Genomic DNA, 24,306 nt, shown 5'->3' with positions numbered 1-24,306 from the left:
GGCGCGGCCACGGCCATGGTTTGTTGATGCTGGATTATCTGAAAGCGAAAACTTTCGAAGAGATCAGAGACTCCTGCTACGCACGTGTATGTGTACGTGTGTATGTCTAGTGGCGGCTGGTGTGTGTACGTGTGTGTGTCGACTGTCATACTACAGTACACAGTAGCTAGTGTAGCTGTGTATCCGTAGGCAGGCGTACGCGTGGTGAGCGCATCGTGAAGTTTGCTGCTGCTAAGCCGGGACCGACGGGCCTGTTTTTTCGTGATTTGCATGGAAACTTGCACCACGTAGACTTTAGGTAAGTCAATGTTGTCATTGTTTTAACACTAAGAAAGGGAACAGTAAGTAATGTTTTGTAGCCCTAAACTACTGGTAGTCTGGCCGACCATCCATCGAACTTCGTCGTGTTTATACGGATGGATTAGCCAGCGGAGATTGTGTTGCGAAGCGACCGCGACCGGAATCGGTCTGCCGATTGTAATCTCGCCTTGAATTTGATCGATGCATGAAAACATAAAAAATTATAATGCTTACGCTAGCCATCAAACAACATGTCAAGATTTGCTGATCTCATTGGCATCACTACTTGAATCTCGTGTCTCTCGATCTACACATATAGTCCAGGCTAGGCTCCATAGAAAGTGCACCTAACCTTGTTTTTTAATATATACAATGTTTTTTGATGGTTTCTTGTCAATTCGAGGGTGCTGATTCCAAATCCGATTGATGCCACTCGCGTAACCTTGAGCATTTTCGGCAAAATGCAAAAATCCAAAATGGCCGCCAGAATATGCTAATTTGGCCATTATAATCCCAGTTATGTCAATTTTATGACCAATTATTCCATCAAAGTTTTTTAAAATTTTTGTTCCTTGAGTAATTCTACTCGCACATGCACGAAATTTTTCATTTGAAGAGGTACGTTTACTATTTCAAGCTTATTTTCAATTCAAAATGGCAGCCACTCCTATACTCATGTACTATATGAATGGCAAAAAATATGCATAGAAATAGAAGACGAATTTTCAGTCACATACCTACGCTTTTATCAAGTTTTGCATGTGCAATGCAAATCTGATGAGTGCCACTAGCAAAACAAGCAAACAAACAGAAAATGTATTGTTTTTAGGTTTATTATATTCTTCTTTACACAAAACTTCAAAATGGATCCCACTCATATAGGCACCCTACCCTTGCACAATATAAACGGCAAAGTGTACATGGAAATAAACAAATTTTCTTTTATTTCTGTCACTCAGGTACACTGTTTATCAATTTGTGTGCTGATTATAAATCAGAAGGTTGTTAGTAACAAAATCTGTTTTATTTTTTGATGCAAACATCCAGATTTGCTACGTAAATCTGAATTTTCCCCTAGGAATTTGGAAAAGTCCACCAAACTTGAATTGACGCCAACATCAAAATTGTTTATCAGGAATCATTACATATTATGAACATTTGATACCTACTTGCCTTGAGATGTTCAACATCATAATATTCACTCTGATTTACTGCATTAAAAGGCTCAATCCTAAATGATAACACAAATGAAATTTCCAATTACCTGTCCTGTTCTACATTATCTAAAAGCGATATTATACAAACTTTTCAGTCCCCTCATCCAAGAAGAAACATGAGGCAGGGGAAAGTGGAAAAAAGGGACCACCTCACTTCCTGTGGTCAAATCTTTGAAATGAAAACAATGCCCAAAAGTTTTTCATGTTAACCCAGATGAATTATATATGGTAGATGAATTTTACCACCATCTTTTTTTTTTTCGGAGTGAATGTGTTTGCGTATATGATGTCAAGGGAGAGTCTGAGATCTGTACAGTGCTACCTCATTCTGAAAGCAGTGTTATAACAACTTCACACTGCTTGTCTTTAATCTTCAGCTCTTGCAGATTCAGGATTGCTCTACATGTAGGTAACTAGACCAGCTGTGTTAGGACTCTGAATGATGGCCTCCTTATTGGTGGCTGTAAACTAACTCCACTAGAGCTCTTTGTACATGGTGACATAACATTCACTTCACGTAGGAAGTTTGCAGATGATCTTGACTTTACGTCTCATAGAAAGTCCTTGGATGACATCAGCCGAGTACTGACCCATCTGAAGACAATAGAGGAGTACTTCACCTTCTGGAGACTTTGCCCCAACCTTCATAAGATTATCATCAGACCCATGCCTTCCATCTTACCAACGCCATGTTCAAGGTAGCCCTCTGTGGCAAGCCTTCCAAGCATAGGCTAAGGAAGTCTACCCTCCTTCACTGGCACTCGATCACTCTCCCTCACGCTGGAAGGAAAGGATGGCAAGTGTCACCAGTGCCGTCAACGCATACCCTGACCTTCTAAACACGATAGCATGGGGGCATTTCATGAAGCGTTTTGTCTGACAAATTTGTCTGACAAAGTTGCTCTCAGCCAATCAGATGCAAGAATTTTAGTAGCTTATAACAGTTAATTGTCAAAAAGAAAAGATCTGACCAAACGCTCCATGAAATACCCCCTTGAACGACCTGCCATCAATGCGTCTGAAATCCCACAAGCCTAGATTTCCCTCCCGTAACTTGAAAGCTTTGACCCCAAAACATGTTGGTGCAGATGCTGGTCGGATGTCATCTCTGATACCACCCAAGTTACCTACAACTGTCTCTGGCCTGGCAACAAAGCCATAGGTCTTCAACGGGTGGTGATCAAGCAAGTCTTCATGTCTTCACTCTGCTTCTATGGCAAATAATCGTCCTCTGACCCCTGAGGAAGTGCTGAACATCACCAGATGTGGTTGCAATTAAAGCAATTGCAGGACTAATAATTATATGCATCTGTTGCTTGAGAATTCTGCAAATTTGGGGCTGATGTCGCCTGCTGCCAAACATCCAATTAAAGGGTTCTTTAAAGACAATAAAAATAACAGTTTTAGTTTTAAGACAAGACTGAATGAGATTATGATGTCAAAGTGTATATTATCAACACCTGGGAACTGTGAGAGAACTGAAAGAGGTATCTCACATTGCTCCTTGGTTGATGTTTAATGAACAGTTTGTACGGTATTGCGTTTGGACAGTTTCGTTTATGCTTTCACCAGTTTTTGTTGTTTTGATTCAAGAAGAAAATCAAGTTTGCTCGATAATAAGGCGGTACTTCTAAATTATATCATATCAAAGTGATGGAGGTTATGATCCATTTCCAACTCGCCTCAGAACTCCTCCCTCCCATTTCCTCCCCCAACTCCTTGCTGGAAAAAAATACATTGAAAGGGTTTTTAGTTACGTCTTGAATGCCCGATGTGTTTTTGTCTGCAACCATGTATTTCTGCACTTACTGTGTAGGATTTTTCTGTACTTTGTTGATATGGTTTTATGGGAATGCATATTAGAAGCTTTGCTTTCTAGCTTCCCCTCCATTTTCAACATTATTTGATAAATACCATGCATCTAGGCTTCTTAATATATTGTGTTTGTATAACATTTTTATATTGGACCTCCATGAAAAATATGGTATATTGATTTCTTGCGAGACGTTTAGTGAACTTATAGTTGTTGTTGAGACAAAATGAAATATATAAGAAATTGTGTTAAACATCGTAAGGTTTATGAATATTAAATGCTCAAATATACATGTAGGCCCTCTATATTGTAAGTGACACCCAACATATTTGTATTACATATGCAACACTTCATGACAGCGTAGGTACGAGACTGGAAATACAGTAATTTGTTCTATATTTCTATGCATATGTTTTGCCATTCATATAGTACATGAGCATAGGAATGGCGGCCATTTTGAATAAAAAAAAAAGAGCTTTAAATACTAAATGAACCTATATGAAATGAAAATTCTCTTGCGAATGGAGATGGCGTAACTCTAGGAACAGAAATGTGCAAAGTTTGATGGAATAATTTATCATATAATGCACATTATTGTGTTTATCACGGCCGAATTAGCATATCAGGCGGCCATTTTGAATTTTTGCATTTTGCCGAAAATGCTCAAGGTTACGCGAGTGGCATCAACCGGATTTGGAATCAGCACCCTCGAATTGACAAGAAATCATCAAAAAACATTGTATATATCAAAAAACAAGGTTGGGTGCCCTCTAGCCTGGACTAATACAGCTACAGTACAGTAGGCCCTAGATTCTATATGTTGCTGGTGGAGCTGGAGTTGATAAAATCTGCCTAAAATAGTGCTAGTTTGGTGGCCTCTTCTTGTTCGTTGATCAATCAATTACCATACCAATCGGGTCGAGATTCATGACCACACACTCAACACACAGATAACCAGTGATAACCATGATTCATGCCATCATGACATGATAGAACCACGAGAGGCCACCAACCAATATAGAGAGGCTATATTTTGCAATCACTCAATTTTCCCCATGCAATAACGATAATATTGCAAATCATAAGTTACTGAAAGGACAATTTCACCTTCATGAGAATCATATAGGCCAAGGCCTATACGATAAACCAAGTCACTTGTTCTTTTTATATAGCATATTATGTGAGAAAAGTGAAAATATATGTTGAATTTTCTTTGTGTTCTCTTTATATTGTTGTACACATGTGACATCACTTGCTGTAAAGTGTAGTCTTCTCATCCAGCAGTGACTGAGCAGAAACTTCATAACTTTTTTTGAATGGGTTGTCCAATTTTCCTATTTAGAAAACTCTCACTGATGTGTTACTATTTGCTGCATTCACTCAATTCTAAAATGCATCAATCTTTTCCTCTCACACGGACTTTGTAATGATCACAATGATTTCAATTTAATAGGGGCCTAAATGTTGGGGACAACTGTAACAGCTATTAAATGCCTAGAACCGACTTATTATGTGTTTATTTGTTTGAGGTTTAAAGGGGATAGCTAGTATCTGATCAGTGAGAATCAGTGGGAATGCTAGGGGATGATTGTTCAATCCCTGTGTGATTCATTTAAGAATACATATGTGTGAAAATTGTTTGCTTCGAAGAGAGCTCATATTCAAGTACAATGTGCAGTTTAATGTTTCCAGGTTTAGATAGCGTGCCTGTACAGTGACGGGGCATTAAACTGCACATTGCTTGACCGTTCTGAAGCAAATGATTTTCACACAACAACAGTTATATAATGTGCTCTTAAATGAATCCCACAAGAATTGGAACAATCATCCCCCAGCATCCCTACTGATCCCCACTGATCAGTTACTATGCCATCCCCTTTAACTGTTTTCACCTCTTGTCAGGTTTGAACATTAATGTACCCTATTATTCTTTTTTTGAAGCGCCATGAGCACCAAAAGGTGGACCTGTGCTCTGCACAAGTAGAACCTCTAGCCACTATTATAAGGAGCCTATTATTATTATTATTATTATTATTATTATTACTATTATTGATTAATTGGTAATCTTGATACGCACAGTGTATTGCTGAGCACACTGAATAACCCCCCCCTTTTTTTTTACCTGCATTAACTTTGGTAAACTGTAACTTCCCAAGTATACTCGGGCAAGGGTCTATGGGAAATATGTGCTGTAGTATGAAATCAGCCCTTCTTCAACGGGTTAATCAGCATTCAGTAACTCTTTAATGGGATGGTACAGTATTTGTGGAGATGAGAATTGGGCTTTTAGATTTTTGTGAGATAGGGCCTACCAAGACAACACTTCAGAAATACAATGTAGTACATAGCATACCATATACAAGAGGAATTCAAAGTTTATTTGATGATAATTGGCTTTGGAATGACTGAAACATCCAAAAACAAAGTAAAACAAAAGAATCATAATAAAAGTTGGGTCCCACACTTTATTAGAATTGCTCTGTTTTTGAATATCTCAGCCATTTCAAAACCAATTATCATCAAATAAACATTGAATTCCTCATGGAATTACACCTTTGTACATGCTTTTATATGTATTTCATAAAAGGTTTCTCATTATCTTACCGAGAAATGTTAGAAACCTGAAATTAGGTTTCAGAACCAAAACTACATACAGCTGTATGTATACGATCCCTTTAAAACTTACAATAGGGGTATATAGGGGAATGCCCACTCATGTGTATCATGGTGCTGTAATGGTGCCTTCAATCCAATATGATCGAGGGCCATAGTGACACAATAGGGATTAAGGGTGTTAGGTAATCTCTTTCCATTATAAACAATACGTATCCAGCTATCAGTTCCTGTCAGTGAAGAAATCACTCTCTGATATCAAGTAGACGCATTCACACACCTACCAATAGTCATTTAAGTATTGGGGTCAGAATTTTCAGAAACCCATTTGTTGTGTGCGTATGTGTAGGCTACCTACGTAGATGTGTTTGGACATATTAATCAGTGGCGGATCCAGGGGGGGGGGGGGCGCAACGGTGCTCGTCCCCCCCCCCCTTATTTTTTGTTAAAAACAAAAGAAATAAAAAGAACAAAAAATGAAATGAAACCTGGAAGTGGCACCAGAAATATTAGTTGCACCCCCCATTACAGAAAACTTGGATCCGCCCCTGATAATTAATCACATGTGACCATTTTTTGAGATTCAGATTGCGATCCATGCACCAATAAAAGTGAATTGTTTCTGATCGATATAGTCATGCTTTTTTCTGAATAGGTGTGAATATTTGCAGAGCGCACAGTTTGCATGAATGCTGTGCAAAATTGCACTGTAATACATGCTGTTTTTTATACATCTCATGCGAGTGTACCGCATGGAACAGTACGTCGGTTCAAAGTTGGAAGTCAAACTTCAGGACTCACCCAACCACAGTTTGGCCTTGCTTGAACTGTGCGGTTTGAGCTGCGATTTTTCTCTCAAAACGAAACCAGTGCGAAGTATCAGGATTGTTTTCTTGCCTGTGCCAGCTGCAAACCAGGACACAAATTAGCGTGATTTGAAATGTGATTCGACATGTCACACTTTTTCAGTGTCCAAGTGGGCCTACTATGGGTGAACGAAAGACATCTAAAGGGTTTATGCCTACCTGTAAGTTTGAGTATTGTGTACATGTAAATCACTTATTATTAAGGTGTTACATCTTGTTGATTTCACTCAGGAAATCCAGGTGACAGGAGGCACAAGACTTTACAGACATTCTGTCTGTAGGCTCAATGGGAGTCTGGTAGTGGAGACTAGCGTCCACAGGTTCATGAACAGACTGCTGTATAGGGAACAATTTTTCAAGCAAGATGTGGACGATCAAACTCCTCAGATTCAATCAGGTAAGAAGTACTGGTGACCATTCTAATAAATTTGCAACTGTTGTAAATTGGTGTGATTGTGGTTACCATTGCAATGACATTAATGCTCTCAACTGATTGATTCTGCAGACCTCCCTACCATCAGAGACTCCAACTCTCCCGCTTTTGACGGGAGATCTCCCGCCGAAAGCCCATTTTTGCAAAATCTCCTGTTCTCCCGCTTGAGATTTAATTTCTCCCGCTTGAAATGATTTCTTACTTAGTGTCATCTTACAGTATGTTGAAAACTTAGCCTTAGATGGCACAAGATACATCTAGAACCCCTTGAGCTGAACCCCAGCCACAAGGAACTTCATGCTTCATGCACATACAGGTAAAGTTGGAGTCTCCCGTTTGGTAAGGGTTTCAGGTGGGAGAATCTCCAGATCAGAAGGTGCTCGGGGTTGGAGTCTCTGTACCATTCTGAACTTTGAAGAAAGAAACTGAATTTTTTACCATTCCCAGCTATTGTTGTAATAGGAGTTTCCTAGTTTTCTTGATAATTCTACTACACACTTATATGGGAACTGCTTTTTATGCCTCCGCCAACGAAGTGGCCGGAGGCATTATGTTTTCGGGTCGTCCGTCCGTCCGTACGTCTGTACGTCCATCCCGTTTTGTTTTTGTCGATATCTCAAGAACCGTGAGGTGGTTTTGCATCAAACTTGGTATGAGGGTATATCCTGGGGGGATAATACTTCGTTTGGATTTTAGAGTCACAGGGTCAAAGGTGAAAGGTCACAGGTTGTTTTGTGAAAAAAAAAGTTGAAATTTCATGTTTTTTCTCCATATCTCGCAAATAGTTCAAGGTATATTTGATGCATATACCGATGGGCAGTGAGTATCTAGGGAAGTTGGGGGTCATGGGTCAAAGGTCAAGGGGTCAAAGGTCAAGGTCAACTCCTCAAAATATCACTGTTTTCCTTATATTTATGCAATGCCTGAAGGATTTTTTTTTTTTTCAACTTGATGTATGTATAACCCAATATATATTCTGTGGGAAGTTTCTTGCCAAAAGGTCAAAGGTCAAGTGAAAGTGCTAAATTGCACTTCTTCCTCCATATCTCAAAAGTAACTCAAGGTGTTATCATGAAACTTACATATTTATGCATGTTCTACCTAACAGTGATTCTCTTTGGAACTGTGAGATCAAAGGTCAAAGGCCAGGTTTAGATAATACTATTTTACCATTTGATACTGAAATTATACTTTTTCTCAATACCTTGAAAATTACTCAATGCATAAACTTATAAAAGGGTCAAAAGTCAAGTAGAAATCATCAGTTCCCCCAAATACCTGCACTCTGATGTTTTTAATTCATCCAATTAAACCTAGTTCTAGGAAAGGGAACATTCAGCACATTTGTGGCAAACCTGTCATTTCAATATTTTGCCAATTGTGTGAAACTTTCATCACACATTGTCAAGACATTGTACTATAGACCTATTACTAGTCTTAGGAGAACCATGCATTATGGCGGAGGCATACACCAGTCGCCTTAGCGACATTTATAGTTCTTTCCTACTTCTGAGCCAAATCATGAATCCATGTTTTTATTTCGGAAAGATTTGGGGAGTGGACTGTCCTAAAGGCTGCCTTAGCAACTGCAGTATTTGCAACTTGCTGTCACTTTGTGAAACAAATCCCCAATGAGTACCCTCCATACTCACTAGATCTCATAATTCCCTCTCTATTTTACTGTAAATCTGTAATACAATGCCCACACGCATAGCTGTTGCTGTACACAGAGCCCTACCCCATAGCAATCAAAAGGCAGAAAACTGAGCAGAAATGGAGGGCAAACTACACAGCTTGGTGATGATTTTATGTCAGTTACATTGTACTTGCACCTCTCTGAAAGTACACGGTATCACCATCATTCTAAATGAATCCAGAATATTCATATATAATGCATTTTCTCCATACAACTTGTTCAAAAAAGCATTCATTTATGCCACATATACTGTAATGATAAGAATTCATTTTGCCTTTGATACAGAAATGCATCTGAAATCTTTCACAGAGTGATTTCTCATCTGAAGGCTCCAAACCTAAAACATTGATTCCAATGCTGAAGATGATCCAAGTCCTAATTATACTGGCTTGGATGCAGGTACAAATCCATATCACTATGTTAAAGAATTTGGTGTGCTGTTTACATGTACAGGTACATATTTTGTACCGTCCTTATAGAAATGTACTGTACAACATCTTGGGGGCAACAAATTGATATTTACACCACAATTTCAGAAGCATCAGCAAAAAAAAAAAAAAAAAAATATTAGTTTGAGCATTGAAAAAAAAAAACAAAACAAAACAAAACAGAGCAAAGAGGAATAGCCCACTAATACCCGATGGTGTTGAATCATAAATCTTGGTGTCCAGGTTCCATCAGACTTCCGCGAGCCGTTCATCATCTCTGGCTACCGCTCCTGCCGCAGCAGCATCGCCACGTGCCTCCTGAGCGCCGTCCAGTGGACCAACGAGACCATCAACTTCTGGACCCACTTCCTCTCCTTCGCCGCCTTCGCCTGGATGACCTGGGGTCACGTCCGCGACCCGCACGACCTTGCCGACCAGTTCACGTGGCCGTTCATCGCCTTCCTCGCCTCCTCCTGCCTGTATCTGGTGGCCAGCGCCACGGCGCACCTCTTCAATTGTCTTTCGGAGACGGCACGGCACGTCTGCTTCTTCTTTGACTATGGTGCCATTGGACTCTACAGCTTGGGGTGCTCAATAGGTGAGAGAAAGAGAGCCTTGAAATATTATATGTTAATAATTCATGCTATACAGTCTAGACTGTTTTATCTTTCTTTTTCTAGTGTTAAACAACAACAAAAAACTGCACAAAGAACAGCACACCGAACCAGAAGACATGCACTCACGCAAAGTATAAAGATTGTAATGATGATCTACATCTACATACTGTATAAGCTGTTATTTTCGCGAGGATTTGATTTTCGCAAATTTCGCGAATCACAGGTGGATCGCGAATTTAACAATACATCACGCAAAAACTACTCCATGCACTGTGTTAATAGAGCATTAACATAAGCGTTGCGTCGATTCGCGAAAATGACATCTCACGAAAATGTCTGTGATCTCTTCATTCGCGAAAATATCTGTACGCGAAAATAACAGCGTATACAGTACCATACATGTATGTGTATTAAGTAAAGAGTGCCTGAACAACAGGGCATTCAAAGTCTGAATGCCTGAGGCCTGAAAAAGTAAAGCCTCATAAAACCAAACAAATTTGAAAAAGGCAAAGCAATTTGAATTATTCAGTTGTTCACATACAATGTTCATAAATTCATACTAGTACCTTTCAACTAATGTCATGTAGCAAGAATGTATTTTACTGGACCGGTGCAATGATCAAAATGAATATGAAATGTGTATTCTGATTGTGAAGTTTTTTAAACCAAGCAATGAGAGCATACAAAACACGCAAACAAACAAACTATTTGCTTTGTCTTAATGAACTGATTTATTGTTGGTATTAATTCTTTTTTTTTAGTGTCTATGTGTGAGAAATTAGGAACCAACCACACAAGCACACAATTAAAACTATAGCATGTATCTTGCTGAACATGCAGATAATGCAATGTAGTTTTGTTTAATAGGAAGATTGGGGCAAGTTATACAAATTTCTTGTGAATTCACCTTGAAATCTGAGTGTTATACAGTACTCTGCTGGACAATAGCCCATTGAAAGGTTTGTTTTTGTTGTGTGTATGAGTGTGTTTCTTTTTTGTGTGTGTGCATCTATGTGTGTGTGCATGTGTTACTTGTAAATCCTTGATTTCCTGTTTATTTATAAACTGAATAAGAATCTATATATTTTATAATGACCTACATTTTTGTTTGTTTTTTTAATGTTTGTAGATGGACAGCAATCTGGCTTTATAATTCTAGTGCTCAATAAATTTGTGACCTTTTCTGTCCACACGTCATTGCACACTCTGAATGGCATTTGTACCTTAAACAAACGTGTACATGTACCCATAGTGCTATATTATGGCTTTATGGGTCCGTAACGGCAGCTGCTATTAAACGTCACATCCCACATATTGTCATGTGGGCACCATCCATGCCAAGTTTGCAGCCTGGGTGTAACACTGCATTGAACATGTGTATCCCTGTGATCTGTGTAGGATCCTATGAATAGGTGGGGATCTGGCAGTGCGTATTCAAGTCGATTTTGCTGTCATTGTCTGCGGGTGGTTAGGTCAAGTTCACTGCTGCCATAACTTGTCGCCTTATTCTATTATTGCGTTGGGCAGAGTTTCAAGAAATCATTCTTTGTTGTTCCCATGTATACAGACTGTACAGTAGGCTGGTTCTCTTCAAATAGAATGAGAGTGCATTCTCTTTGAATAGGGGTCCCATCGCAAATCTATGACATACAACATATATTATGTACTACCAGTAACAATATCAAGTCTGCATTCTAAAAGCGTGAGATATATCCCCTTTGATTCGTATGCTGTTGCAGTTTATATCCAGAAAGAGATTTGAATTCTGTTTCTGTGTTCTGATGTAGAATTTCTTATTTTTGTTTGTCCAGAAAGTTACATTGTCTTACAATTTTAATAGACTTTGTTTATCAAGACTTTATTGATATTACCAAAGAAGAAAAAGAGGATGAAGAAGAGGAGGAGTAGGAGAGGAGAATGCATAAAGCACTCTTTTCAAATTTCTCGGAACACATATTTGACTATGAAGGTCAACAAAAATTGTGAAGGTAAAATGTATATTCATGTCTTGATGGAGAGTTTCCCAGAAATTTATCACAGATTCACTCTTCTGAACTCGGCCATGGAATGTGATTAATGATATTGTAATTTTGTAATTCTTCCTCATGGACCTCAATCATAGTGGATACTCTGGTTAAATGCAGACATGCTCACAATATGATGCGATTGTAGCATGATCGAAGCATGACATCCCTTGTGGCTGGGGTCCGGGTTTTAAAGGGATCGTATAGTTTTGGTCGAGACGTACAGGTGCAGGTTTCTAACATTTTTTGTTGAGATAATGAGAAACCTCTCATGAAATATGAAAGACCATGTAATTCCAAGAGGAATTCAATGTTTACTTGATGAAAATTGGTTTTGAAATGGCTGAGATACATTGTATCCGATCCTAATGAAAGGTGGGACCAACCTTTTATTGCTATCGCTTTGTTTTACTTTGTTTTTTTAATGTCTCGGCCATTCCAAAACCAATTTTCATCATGATATCATCAGTGATTCATCAGTTGGTATCTTGCAAAAAGTTCAAAGCCCAATCCTCATCTCCACCAATACTATACCATCCCTTTACTAAAGCTCCAGGATTTTAGATACTCTCTGGTGCTATCTTATAAGCCTTGATTTTGAATATATGTACATTGTATTTTACATAACTAAAGTTGGGCAAGAGAAAGCTAATATTTCAAACCAGAGAGATACTAACTAGAGCGGGAGAGCAGGAGACCCTGCAAAATTAATAGCCTCAAAACAGGAGAGTTGGAGTTTCTGGATGTAAAGTGTGCGAAAAAGATGTCATGCTCATACATGTATTAGGACAAAAATTGATTCAGAGTGTGTTTGTAGAAATACATTCTCAGTACTAGTAGAATATTGATAGCCTCAAAACAGGAGAGTTGGAGTTTCTGGATATAATGTGCACGAAAACAATGTCATGTTCATATTAGGACAAAAATTGACTTAGAGTGCCATGTTAGTAAGTGCATACATTCTCAGTACTACTAATGTCTTGGTCAGCTTGCATTAATAGTCCTGTCGCTTTTTCTTCTTGTCCCCACAGCCTACAATGCCTATGTCTTTCCCCCTGACCTTGCCTCCACTGCCCTGCACCGTGTCTACCTACCGGTGGCGGTCTTCAACGGCATGCTGTGTACCTTCCTGGCCAATTATAGCCGCCTTGTGCAGTGGGAACCTATCCGCAACTCGGGCCGACTCCTGGCCTTTTTGGTGCCGTATGTATGGTGCAGGTCAGTCAGTTAACGTTTTGACCGGTGATGATGATGATAATGAAATTAACATGATATTCAATACATTGTAGTAATAAAACTTGATATTTTTTATTTTGGAGTTTTGGTGTTTTTTCAACCAGTGTCAAGCAGTGTGTATGAGATACTTCGCGATGAAACCATTGGAAATTTTATGAGAGATAATAGATTCCATAGTAGTAGCGAAACCAAAATTTTCATCTTGTTCTCTAACTGTTTAATCTAGCTGTGTCTCCAATTTTAGCAGCCCTTGACAGTTTGATACCAATACTTTATTTCTAAAATTTCAGTGCATAACTTCCTCAAGCTTTAAGAATTTACTTTCTGTCGTTCTTCTTCCACAACAAACTCCCAAAGGTGATTCTTCTCGTTTTGATGTACCGTAAATATGGTATATCATGATTGTATGCAGTTTTATCTGAAGGGTATGAAATCAGAGGAGTTTGGTATGATGTCTTTTTATGCCTCCGCCACGAAGTGGTGCCGGAGGCATTATGTTTTCGGGTTGTCCGTCCGTCCGTACGGACGTACTACGTCCGCTTTCGTTTACGCGATAACTTGAGTAATATTGACTGGAATTTTACCAAACTTGGTCCAAGTATAAACTATGATGGGGCAATTATTTGATTAGATTTTGGGTGAAATCGGCCAAAGGTCAAAGGTCAAAGGTCCAGGTCAAATCATGAAATTGTATCCGTTTACGTGATAACTCAAGACTGGATCAAGCAAATTTCGCCAAACTCTGTCAGAGGATGATGTATGATGGGGCAATTACTTGATTAGTTTAGTGAAATCGGACAGAGGTCAAAGGTCAAAGATCAAGGTCAAATCCTAAAATTTATCTCTTTATGTGATAACTCAAAACTGGATGAAGCAGCTTTCACCAAACTTGGTCCAAGGATGATGTATGATGGGACAATTAGTTGAGTAGGTTTTAGGGACATTGGCAAGAGGTCAAAGGTCAAAAGGTCAAGGTCAAACGCTAAAAATGTTGCTATTTCCCCCATATCTATGCAATGCCCAAAGGTATTTTCTTGAAACTTAGTGTAGACATGTACTACTGCATAAAGATTCTCCAGAGAGTTTCATGTCATAAGGTCAAAGGTCAAAAGGTCAAAGGTTAGGTGAAAATGTTGCAATATCACTTTTCTCGCAAATGGTTCAATGTATCTTCATGGAACTTGGTACATACGCATGTACTGACTGGCAGGGATTATCTAGGGAGTTTAGGGGTCATGGGTCAGTAGTCAGGGGGTCAAAGGTCAGGGTCAATCCTCAAAATTTTACTATTTCCCTCATATACTAGTATATGCAATGCTTGCATTATTAGTTTAAAAACTTAATATATACATGCATTACCTAATGGAGATCCTCTGGGAAATTTCCAGCCAGAAGGTCAAAGGTCAAAGGTTAAGGGTCAAAGGCCAGGTTTTAATGCCCCCCGAATAATCTATTTTGTACTGTAATTACACTCTTCATACCTTGGAAAGTACTCAATGCATAAACTTATAAAAGGGTCCGTCAGAAGTCAAGTAAAAATTCTCAATTCCCTAAATATGTGTACCTGCACTCTTAGACAATCATAGCAAACCCAGTTCAAGGAAAGTGAACATTCAAGATATTTCTGACAAACCTGTCATTTCAATATTTTGCCAGTTATGTGAAACTGTCATCACACATTGTGAAGACATTGTACTATACACCTATTTGGAGAATCATGCATTATGGCGGAGGCATCAGTCGCCATAGCGACATTTCTAGTTAAAGCTTGCAATGCCAAAACACTAGTTGATGGTGAATTTTTCCCTACAGTGAAAGTTTTGGGCAAAATGATAATACAGGAAAACCCCATTGCATTGTAACGAGGCTGCCTGCTGTAAACGTGCTGGAAAAGATGCCAGCCATACAGTAATGGAAAATCGTGACCACCATATGCACTATAAAGCACGAACTTGTTTTAAAGACGCCCATTTATATAATGGGTTTCCCTGTACTATGTTTTGTGTGAAACTGTAGACCTAAACATTTAATTTCGAACGGCGCTTTCTTTCAGCATTCCTCTCCTGTGTCGCGTCATCTTGTGCGACAGCACCGACTGCAACTCAGACGCCCAGCTCTACCACGTCCGCCAGTTTCTCTGCGCCCTCACCACCGCTCTTTTCTACGCAACACGCTTCCCCGAGGTGCTAGCGCCGGGCACCTTTGACATTTTCGGCCACAGCCACCAGTTCTTCCACATAGGGGGCGTCCTTTCGACGTACTCCCAATACCTGGCCCTCTCCAGCGACATGGTGACGAGGCGGGAGTACATCCTGGATGCGGTTGGCATGCCAACGTTCCTCAGCACGGCTGGTGCATTTGCAATTGTCCTCGTTGGGAACCTGTTGATCATCTGGGCCTTTTTTTGGCACGTGTCCAAGCCGGGTGTCCTGGCGCGCCTCAGGCAGCAAGGGGGCAGAGGGCGCCCCCACTGGCAGGATGGTTGCGGATGCAGGTGTGACTGATTCAGATCCAGGGAAAGTTTGGTTTCTTTACTGAAATATTGTATGTGTTTCATGTGATGCACACTTTCATTCTAACTCCTGACTGATACTGTGCTTCTGTGTCCAAGAGAGTTAGATATCTGTAGTAAAGCCATCCTGTTTTTGTGAAAGATATCTCGTGTGTATGCCTACTCCAAGAGTTTCATCACAAAACGGGTTCACTCCATTCTTGTTGATCTGAAATAATTCTGCGATTAAAATTGATAACAAAGAAAAATGTGAGAAAATATGGGACTTTTAATCGTAATTTCAAAAATATTTCTTGTTATGTATTCCCCCAAATGAGGTATCAGTGGAAATGTTTTACTTTGCTGTAGCTGATGGTGGACTTACTTCAATCTAAAAAAAAAGAAAAAAAAAGTGGGGCTTAACCTGCTTTGTGAATGAACTCTTCATTTCTGTAGCATCTTAGGTAGATAGGCAATGTATTCGTGCAATTGTTTGCACACAGATTTAAACAGTTTGACTATAGCAGTTCCTTCTTGGTGATTCTCTAGAGCTTGTTGTGATAGCAAATTAGGAGAAGGCTATCAAGCAGAAGGAAAGAAAATATGAGGTCATCTTATGATCATGACATGAATTTTATCCAGTCCTGTTTGTCTATATTTTTCATACCAAATCTGAAAATGGATTTGTTTTTTGCATCTAGATGCTGCTGGCAATTGTCAACATCAGGACAAATTTTTTTGGCCAGTACAGAACCATTGTGCCTGCAAAGATGAAAATATTTTTGGCAGTTGAGTATTACTACAGGGTATCTTTTATGGTGACAGAACCAAATGCACACATACCAAGAGAGCTTCTCCATTTTGTATAACATTATTGTACATACTGCTATTCAAAACTCTATTTATGTATTTTATGCGTAGCCTCGATCTTTCAAAAATTCAACATGCAATACAACAAAGATGTTAGCTATACAGTCAAAATGAACTTGTAAATTAGATTTGAAATAGAGCAGCAGTTGTAATCACGTGTCAGGGGTCTGTGACGTGGTTTGTCTACAAAGATTTTAAGTATTTATCAAGATATCTGTGTATCATTTAAGAGATTACTGATGTAAATCTTTCATACTACATTTGTTATTTTATGGGGGGGGGGGGGGGGCTTATGTTCCCATATTCATTTAAGAACAAGAGGGGGGAAAAGAGAGTGGTCTAGGTACAATATGTAGGCAATGTCTGGGATACCTAATCCCAAACTTTGTTGTTGAATACCAGTATAAACAATCCCAGTTTATTCCAGTTTGAACACATGTATGTATGTACATACAGTGTATGTGTTAATACTTTAAATGATTAAATTTTCCCCTTCCAATATTGGGTATATAGTTTAAATTGTACACGTTCACAACATAAACAGTTTTAACGGAATGTAAACATGTCTTCTAACCTATGGTAACACAAACTGTTGCCAACTCAATCAAAAAATATTTTGAAAGCATAAGATATAATGTGGTTGTTTAGTGACAGATATTTGATACTGCAATAGTGATACAAAAATGGAATATTACTGGAAATGCATAATTTCAACATCTCAGGGGTGTATTTCTTGATGCAGGGGCTGACGTATTATTCTTTGGACGTGGAGATGTAGACTGAAATAAGCTGATCTTGTCAGACGACTTCCACAATGTAATACTAGGAATTAGTTTTGGATGTCAGGATAGGATATTGATGTGTCCCTGTCGATTTCCACATTTTATATCTTGTCTGTAATATTATAGGTAGCTTTTTTATACAAAGGAAAAAGTGAAAAGACATAGCAGATTAGAGCCAGTAGTAATACAGTGTAAATTCATTGTTTATACACTATTCCAAACATAACCTTGACACATTTATATGCCTTTTTTTTTCCCGCGGTGAAAAGCTGAACAGTACTTTGATAAATGGCTGCTTGTGAGGTTGTAGAATTTGCTTTCTGAGCACTGCTCCAGTATGTTGTTTATGTTAAAATGCACAAGAACTATCGCAAGTCTGCATATTGTTTACTCTATCGGTTTTCTTGCATTAGCAATTAAGTGACATTGATTTCTGAGATTTTAAATGTCTAAGTACTCCTATTGGCATTTGTGTGTATAAAAGTAAAATATAATGTGAGCTAGCTATACCCTCAGCAGTAAAGTTGACACTCATGTGCGTATTGTTGGGTGACACACTTAACTTGTGCGACTTGGAAAAAAGGAAATCCCCAATACAAACTAGAACACAACTGTAAGTCATGACATCAAATAACTCGATCTCTTTCAGAACCACACTCATATATGCAAAAGAATCTGGTATGTGGTGCAAGGCAAACCAGTGGCACAAGGCAAACCAATGGGGCTGAAATTCCTTTTTCTTATAGTCCCAAAGAATTCCACTGGTTTGCCACAATTGACACTATGCTAATGTATCAAACTAACAGGGAAGAACAATGCCAGGTTTGTTCAGGGACATTTTTTTTTTCTCCCGCAGTAACTAATATTGCTTTTTGTATTTCCTGATGATTTTGATCACATTAATAGTACTCCTGATAGATTTTAGTGATATGAAAAGTTTTTTGCTGCTAATACATAAAACACACAGTGGAGTCACAGGATATCACACCATCCGCCGTATTCTACTAAGGCTCCTATTACCCAGCATTTGTACAGTTTACAAGAAATAGTGGAATTTCAGGGAATGTTTTTGTTTTCTGTGCACATGGCTGCATGACTCTCTGCAAAATGGAGAGAAAATAACAAGAGAACATTAAGTTGCATTCATGAAGCGCAGAACCACTGTGCCTTTGTGATTTTAATGTTGATGTCGAGCGTATGCATGATTTAGATCTCATAAGCATGGAAGCATGCATAGTTCTAGATTGCCTTTATGGAATGAAATAACCGCTACATAGTGCCATTATTTTGTATTTACTCCATTTTCACTGAAGATTGGTCAATGTTTTATGCTTTATGTTGGGAAATGTGGGAACCTTGTGCCTGTGCTCACAGCTCACTGTTCTGTCTGTGGAGAGGAACTTCACATTGTCCAATAATGGTTTGGTGTTAGGTTGATCCACTTATTATTGAGAAATTGATGAGTCAAAAGTACAGTTTGTGATGGATTTGTACCGCATCATCAAGTTGTGACAGTTATGATTTGAGCTTTAAGGGTTAATATAACCCAAATCATGAGGGAAAACAAAGATTGATTAAAAGCTAAAATCCTGTAAACAGGATACCGGTAATCCATAAATGCACAGGCTGGATATGAACCTTACTTTAAGAGAAAACAAGTTAACACAGAAGAACATAGATATACTGTGCATAATATTCCAGAGTGAGTTATGACATGCAGAAATTTGTCATCTGCCAAGCAGATGGGCCTTTAGGCCTGTGCGCTCAAAAAAAAAAAAAAAAAAAAAAAAAATCATAATTATCAATGATGTTACATCTTATGAGAGAGGTTACAAAACTCTTCAGGTTTGTTACAAACCAAAATTCAGTTTTCAGGGTCAAATTTCATGCTACGCCCCTTCTACCGAGTAGGTGACAAATATTGTTCAGCTCACATCACATGTTAATAAAGCTGTCATTTTCTTGATGATATGCAGTATTCATGTTCTATTCTGAAGAGGTGATATTTTGTGGTAAATGCACTGACTTTTTTTTCCTCAAGAGGTGCCTAAGTGTGTTACATGTTGTAGGGTTGAGATGGTCATTAACTTGTTGAGGACGAGTCCCGAGTGTCCTCGGGCAAGTGTCTGTGGGAAGTTAATGCGTGTTGTAGCCAAATCAGTCCGTCCTCAACGGGTTAATTTACATTTTCTGTGTCAAGAATTTAGACAATGTGTAGAGTGTTTAAATCTGGTTTTCAGTGCTAGTCAGCATCCAACGCATACAAAGGGTTGATGTGTACAAGTGCCTACAGTGTAGATCACACCTTACAGTAGTGATACATCTTTAGTGTATGTGTGTTAGAGAAAAAGAGAATTGATAAGTCCTATAGGAGAGATTCAATATACCGTAGGTATATTTTATGCTATGCAAAGAAAATGCAGATTGCAGTGAATAGAGTGCACTCTTGTAAACGTATAGATTATGTTTGATATTGATCAATGTGTGGTATCGATTGTTCAGATTCCATCCATAATGAAGTGAAATGAGTGAATACCAGACTGATTGTAACAGTAGAACTCAGGTTGTGATAGTGCATCCAAAGATGTGGGTTTGTACGTTATTTACAAAGATGGCACTCAAAATGTTTGATGTAAATTTTTAAAGATGGCTCACCAGACTGTGAAGGGGTAGGGTTGCACTTGCTGTGGTAAAAATTCGGCTTTCATCATATAAACTGAATTGTTGATGGCAGTTGATTGAACAATAACTGCAGTTACCATGGCAACAGGGAAAGGGCTTGATGTGATTGGCTATAGCCTCTCTGTTGCCATGGTATTTGTAGCCAGTGTACATCACAGAGGCAATGCGTATATGAAATGGTGCCAGACAAAAGGGAATAGAAAAAAAAAAATCAATTCAACAAGTATATGAAAATGTGAATTATATTTTGATAAGAGTGTTCATAATGTATTGTTGGAAATGTCAAGCAACAACCAGTGAACTACCTGGAAGATTTTTTTACAGCTTTTTGATGGCTTCCTCAGTAGAGTAGGAAATGAGACGTTTGTGTCAAGCTGGGATTCATATTTCATGTGGGTAGGTTTATTTTGTTATTACTGTACTATCACACATATTTTTTTAGTATGGGTATCAGCTTCTTCTATTTGTGCAAATAGCTTCAATTTGTATATTTCACTCAGAGCATTGCATTGGCCATTGAAAATGTTCCTGATCATCAAATTTACAGGGTATGTTGGGTGGATCGGGGGACAATAGTTCTGATATTTTATATTTTCTATGTATGAAATTACAAGTGCCATGTATAAGATGATGTATAATATATTTTTTATGTTGTGGCGCAGACCAAGCTGTGTATGACATCCTTGTATTCTGGCTGCCTGCATCTATAAAGTACTAAATTGGACCATATTGTCATTTTACATAACTAAACCTTCTTCCTTCCACTAGACAGGAAATGTGATATTTGCCCAAATGTGATGTTGCAAAATGTTGTGCCAATACATATTGATACATATTCTGACTTCCATGTTGTGAAAGAAATTTGACAAGAATATACATGTTGACCAGATTTGCAAATTCAAACATACATGTGATACATGATTACTGTAAATGTTACATTTCTACATTTATTCCCAAGTTTTGGCTATTAATGATAGTAAATTAATTCCACCTGCAATAAATTAGAGGATCTTGTTTGTATGCCATTACGGGAATCCTCGGGCACAGTTGGTTGGTTTATGGATGGTTACAAATGACAAAGTGTTGCTCATGGTCAGGACCTTGTATTTTTAGATATCAATTTATACAAAGGTCCTATACCAGAGCGCTAGAGATGCAATCCCTCATATAGAGACACGTGATATGAAATTTGGAGCAATTGTTGTGAAAGGGGGACAACACATAAAAGAGTATTTTGCTTTACATCGGATTGGCTGCTTTCTGATCACATTACATGTACATTCGCTTGAAGAAAAAAAAAAGAGAAAGAAATATGATTGTACGCTTCGGTATGCAGCGTGCAAAATGCCATCCGTTCACTTTTTGGATTTCACAAGATGTAGTCAATAACTGCTCCCTTTATTTCTGATCCTATAAATAGGCTCTTCATGAAGTTCGGCTTCTCGTTTTCCTTGCCCTGAGAAATATTCAGGCGTTTTGTATAAAACAAATAGTGAATGGTTTGGGCATTTGGTGAATGGTTTGGGCATTTGGTGAATGGAACCGCGCTATTCAACGGGCCAAAGCCGAGTACTGTGTAATAATTAATTGTTGTGCCCCATCTCACTCATGCAAAACAATCAATAATGTAGTTCATAATGCATTTTGTTTGAGGAGGTTGGCAGAAATGTATTCAAATTCATGCATGATTTTCTCTGTGGACCCAGCCACAATCAATTCAGGTACCCCAATGATGATAAGAAACCTGGCGAGCCTGTACAAAATCTATGAGGATTTCAGCCTCTCAGTCATGCCGAGTGCGTTTAATAGCGCGATTTTCTCAGCATGAATTTCTTTATATTTGGCAGATATATGTATTTCCGTGCATTACGTAGTCTAATGTTTGGCAAGTGTTACACAAACACTCCGTTTGTTGTTGAAGAAGAAGAAGAAGAAGAAGAGGTAAGCAGAAAATTTGCAACATTAGTCAACCAGTTTATTTGAAAGCATTGGGGGCGGAGGGTGTTGTTAGAAGAGCTAGTGAATACAAGACAAGTGTGTCGACCCTTCCCTCTTTCTCATACTGTAATTGATAAGGAGGAACTTTCTGAATCGTTCACAGGTTTTACAGTATAGCATAATACCAGTACAAAGTGCTCTTTTTTGTGCATTTATTTTCGGCATGCACGCAACATGTCTGGTTTCTGAGAATGCGGCCACATGGCGCACGAGTGTTATCGGTGGTCCGTATCTCCTCGCCCGCACGTTATGACGCTGTGTATTATTTATGGCACTGACTTGTTCATTAGCACAGCAGCCGGACCTGGTGCAGCACTCGGGACTGTAACTCACCGGCGTATTGAAGTTCATCACATGGTCTTTTGTAACTACTTTGTGAAATGCAATCAAATTTAGAGTTGAATGAATGAATGAATGAAGTAATTCATTGACTAATTAATGAAAATAAATCGGATGGCAATCAAAAAGACGAAAGTACTGAATGTATAATTACGTGTCGTATAGGATTTAATGTATTTTTTTTTTAAACCATGGTATTCATTCTGTGAGCTCCCTTGGTATTTGAAGGACTAAGATATTTCAAACAGAAATCATTGTCATTCTTAGGGTTACGTAGTTGAAAGGGCAATAAAGCTTAATAAACTCCGACCAAAAAGAAAAAGAAAAACAAAAAAGAAATTTTGTGCTTCCAAATACAGCCTTTTAGGTATTTGTGTCCATTCATGTACTTTTGTTTGGTTTATCTGACTTATATCATGTTACAGCGTGCAAAAAAATGCCCTTTAACATTATTTGATACAATTGTATAAGACTAAACTGACAAACACATTTCCCCCTTTTCACTTTTTGTAGTTTGTGTATGGCTCATGTTTTCTAACTGGATCATGTTATGTTTGATTTTTTTTTTAATGGTTGACTTTATAGAATTACGATGATAATTCTAATTCGATTTAATTCATTTTCGCTCGGGTTAAAAGCAAGGATGTCTTGTTTCACAACTTCCTTTGCTTTTCAAAAAAATCACGCGCGTTAGTCTTAATGACTTCTTGGCTAAGCGGGCATTATTCTCTTTGTTCAGATTTTACAGGCATAAACGCTTAAAGCCGTTAAATTGGATCTAATGTTTTACCCAGGGACAGAATTTATCAGTGTCGAGTGATGTCAAAATACAGGTGTAACATCTTTTCGTATTGATACATTTCATGACGATGACACGGCCGTGACAGATTATGATCACCTTGGTTACCTCTAGATTCCTGCAATAAGTCTTTGTATTTATTATTGTTTGTTTGCTACCCTTGTGTTTTAATGAAAACAAAATATGAATCTACCATCAGGAGAAAAACAAAAACAAAACCCTGTCACAATCATGCTACCATTTAATAATACTGTAATAACAGTGCGGATTTGAATTGAAAATGATTGGTTAATCACGTTTTAAACACGTGAAATTCATTGGATGCTGTGTGCGGATTATTCACAACTTATTCGAGACGTTTCAAATACCATGGCGAGCAGTTAGTGTGAAGTACATTTTCGAATCAGGCAGTCTTTCCCTTGTGTAATTTCTAGTTCATTGTAACTAAGCATATCATACAACTGTCATACATTTACTGGATAGCTGAAAACACATACCGTACCTTGTTGATTTTAAGAGGACTGTATATTTCTGACATACTTTTGTTCAATGTTTCAAGTATTCTTCTGTATTAGCTGGATCTAGGTTCCACGTTATACAGTACAATGTCGAGTGCAATGAAGTCTTTCAGACTGATATGATTGTAGTTTATGACGGGTTTCAGCCATTTACTGCACCCAGACATCTACAACAACTTGACATAACTTCACAAATCCGGTCTTTCTTAGTAACTTGAAGCGCTATGGAAGAGAGTTTGCAAGAGCAAGTATACTCTGTTACGCATTTCTTTCTTTTCCCTTCTATATTTGTACTTCTATAAGTTTTAAGTTTTCTTGTCATCTTGTCTGCATTGTTTGGGTTCTTCACGTCACGTTGAAATCATGTCATTAGAATTGCCGTGTTTGTGAACATATTTATTAGTTTGTACTTTGTACAACGCAATTTTGTTATCATAATTTATTGGACAGCGCGTTCAAATATATATTTGAGAGTAGATTTCAAATCTGGCTTCCTGCGTCTGTGATCATTAGATGTTGTCAGTGTGTATATAGTCGAATGTGTGTGGATGCGTTTCATGAAGATCGACGAAAGGAAAGAAAGT

At 38.3% G+C, this 24,306-nt stretch overlaps 1 protein-coding gene across 1 annotated transcript; it reads left to right on the top strand.

The window, feature by feature from the left end:
* The first annotated feature begins 7,173 nt into the window (after nucleotides 1-7,173).
* LOC140240010 (membrane progestin receptor gamma-like) lies at nucleotides 7,174-15,755 on the top strand. The gene is made up of 4 exons (XM_072319821.1): nucleotides 7,174-7,206; nucleotides 9,610-9,964; nucleotides 13,039-13,225; nucleotides 15,297-15,755. The coding sequence occupies exons 1-4, from the start codon at nucleotides 7,174-7,176 to the stop codon at nucleotides 15,745-15,747; spliced, it is 1,026 nt and encodes a 341-aa protein (XP_072175922.1). The 3' UTR covers nucleotides 15,748-15,755.
* The last annotated feature ends 8,551 nt before the right edge of the window (nucleotides 15,756-24,306 follow it).

The sequence above is a fragment of the Diadema setosum genome, chromosome 16 (genome assembly GCF_964275005.1).
Source record: "Diadema setosum chromosome 16, eeDiaSeto1, whole genome shotgun sequence".
Lineage (NCBI taxonomy): Eukaryota > Metazoa > Echinodermata > Echinoidea > Diadematoida > Diadematidae > Diadema > Diadema setosum.
The sequence above is the reverse complement of the archived record's forward strand: the minus strand, read 5'-3'. Positions and strand labels throughout refer to the sequence as shown.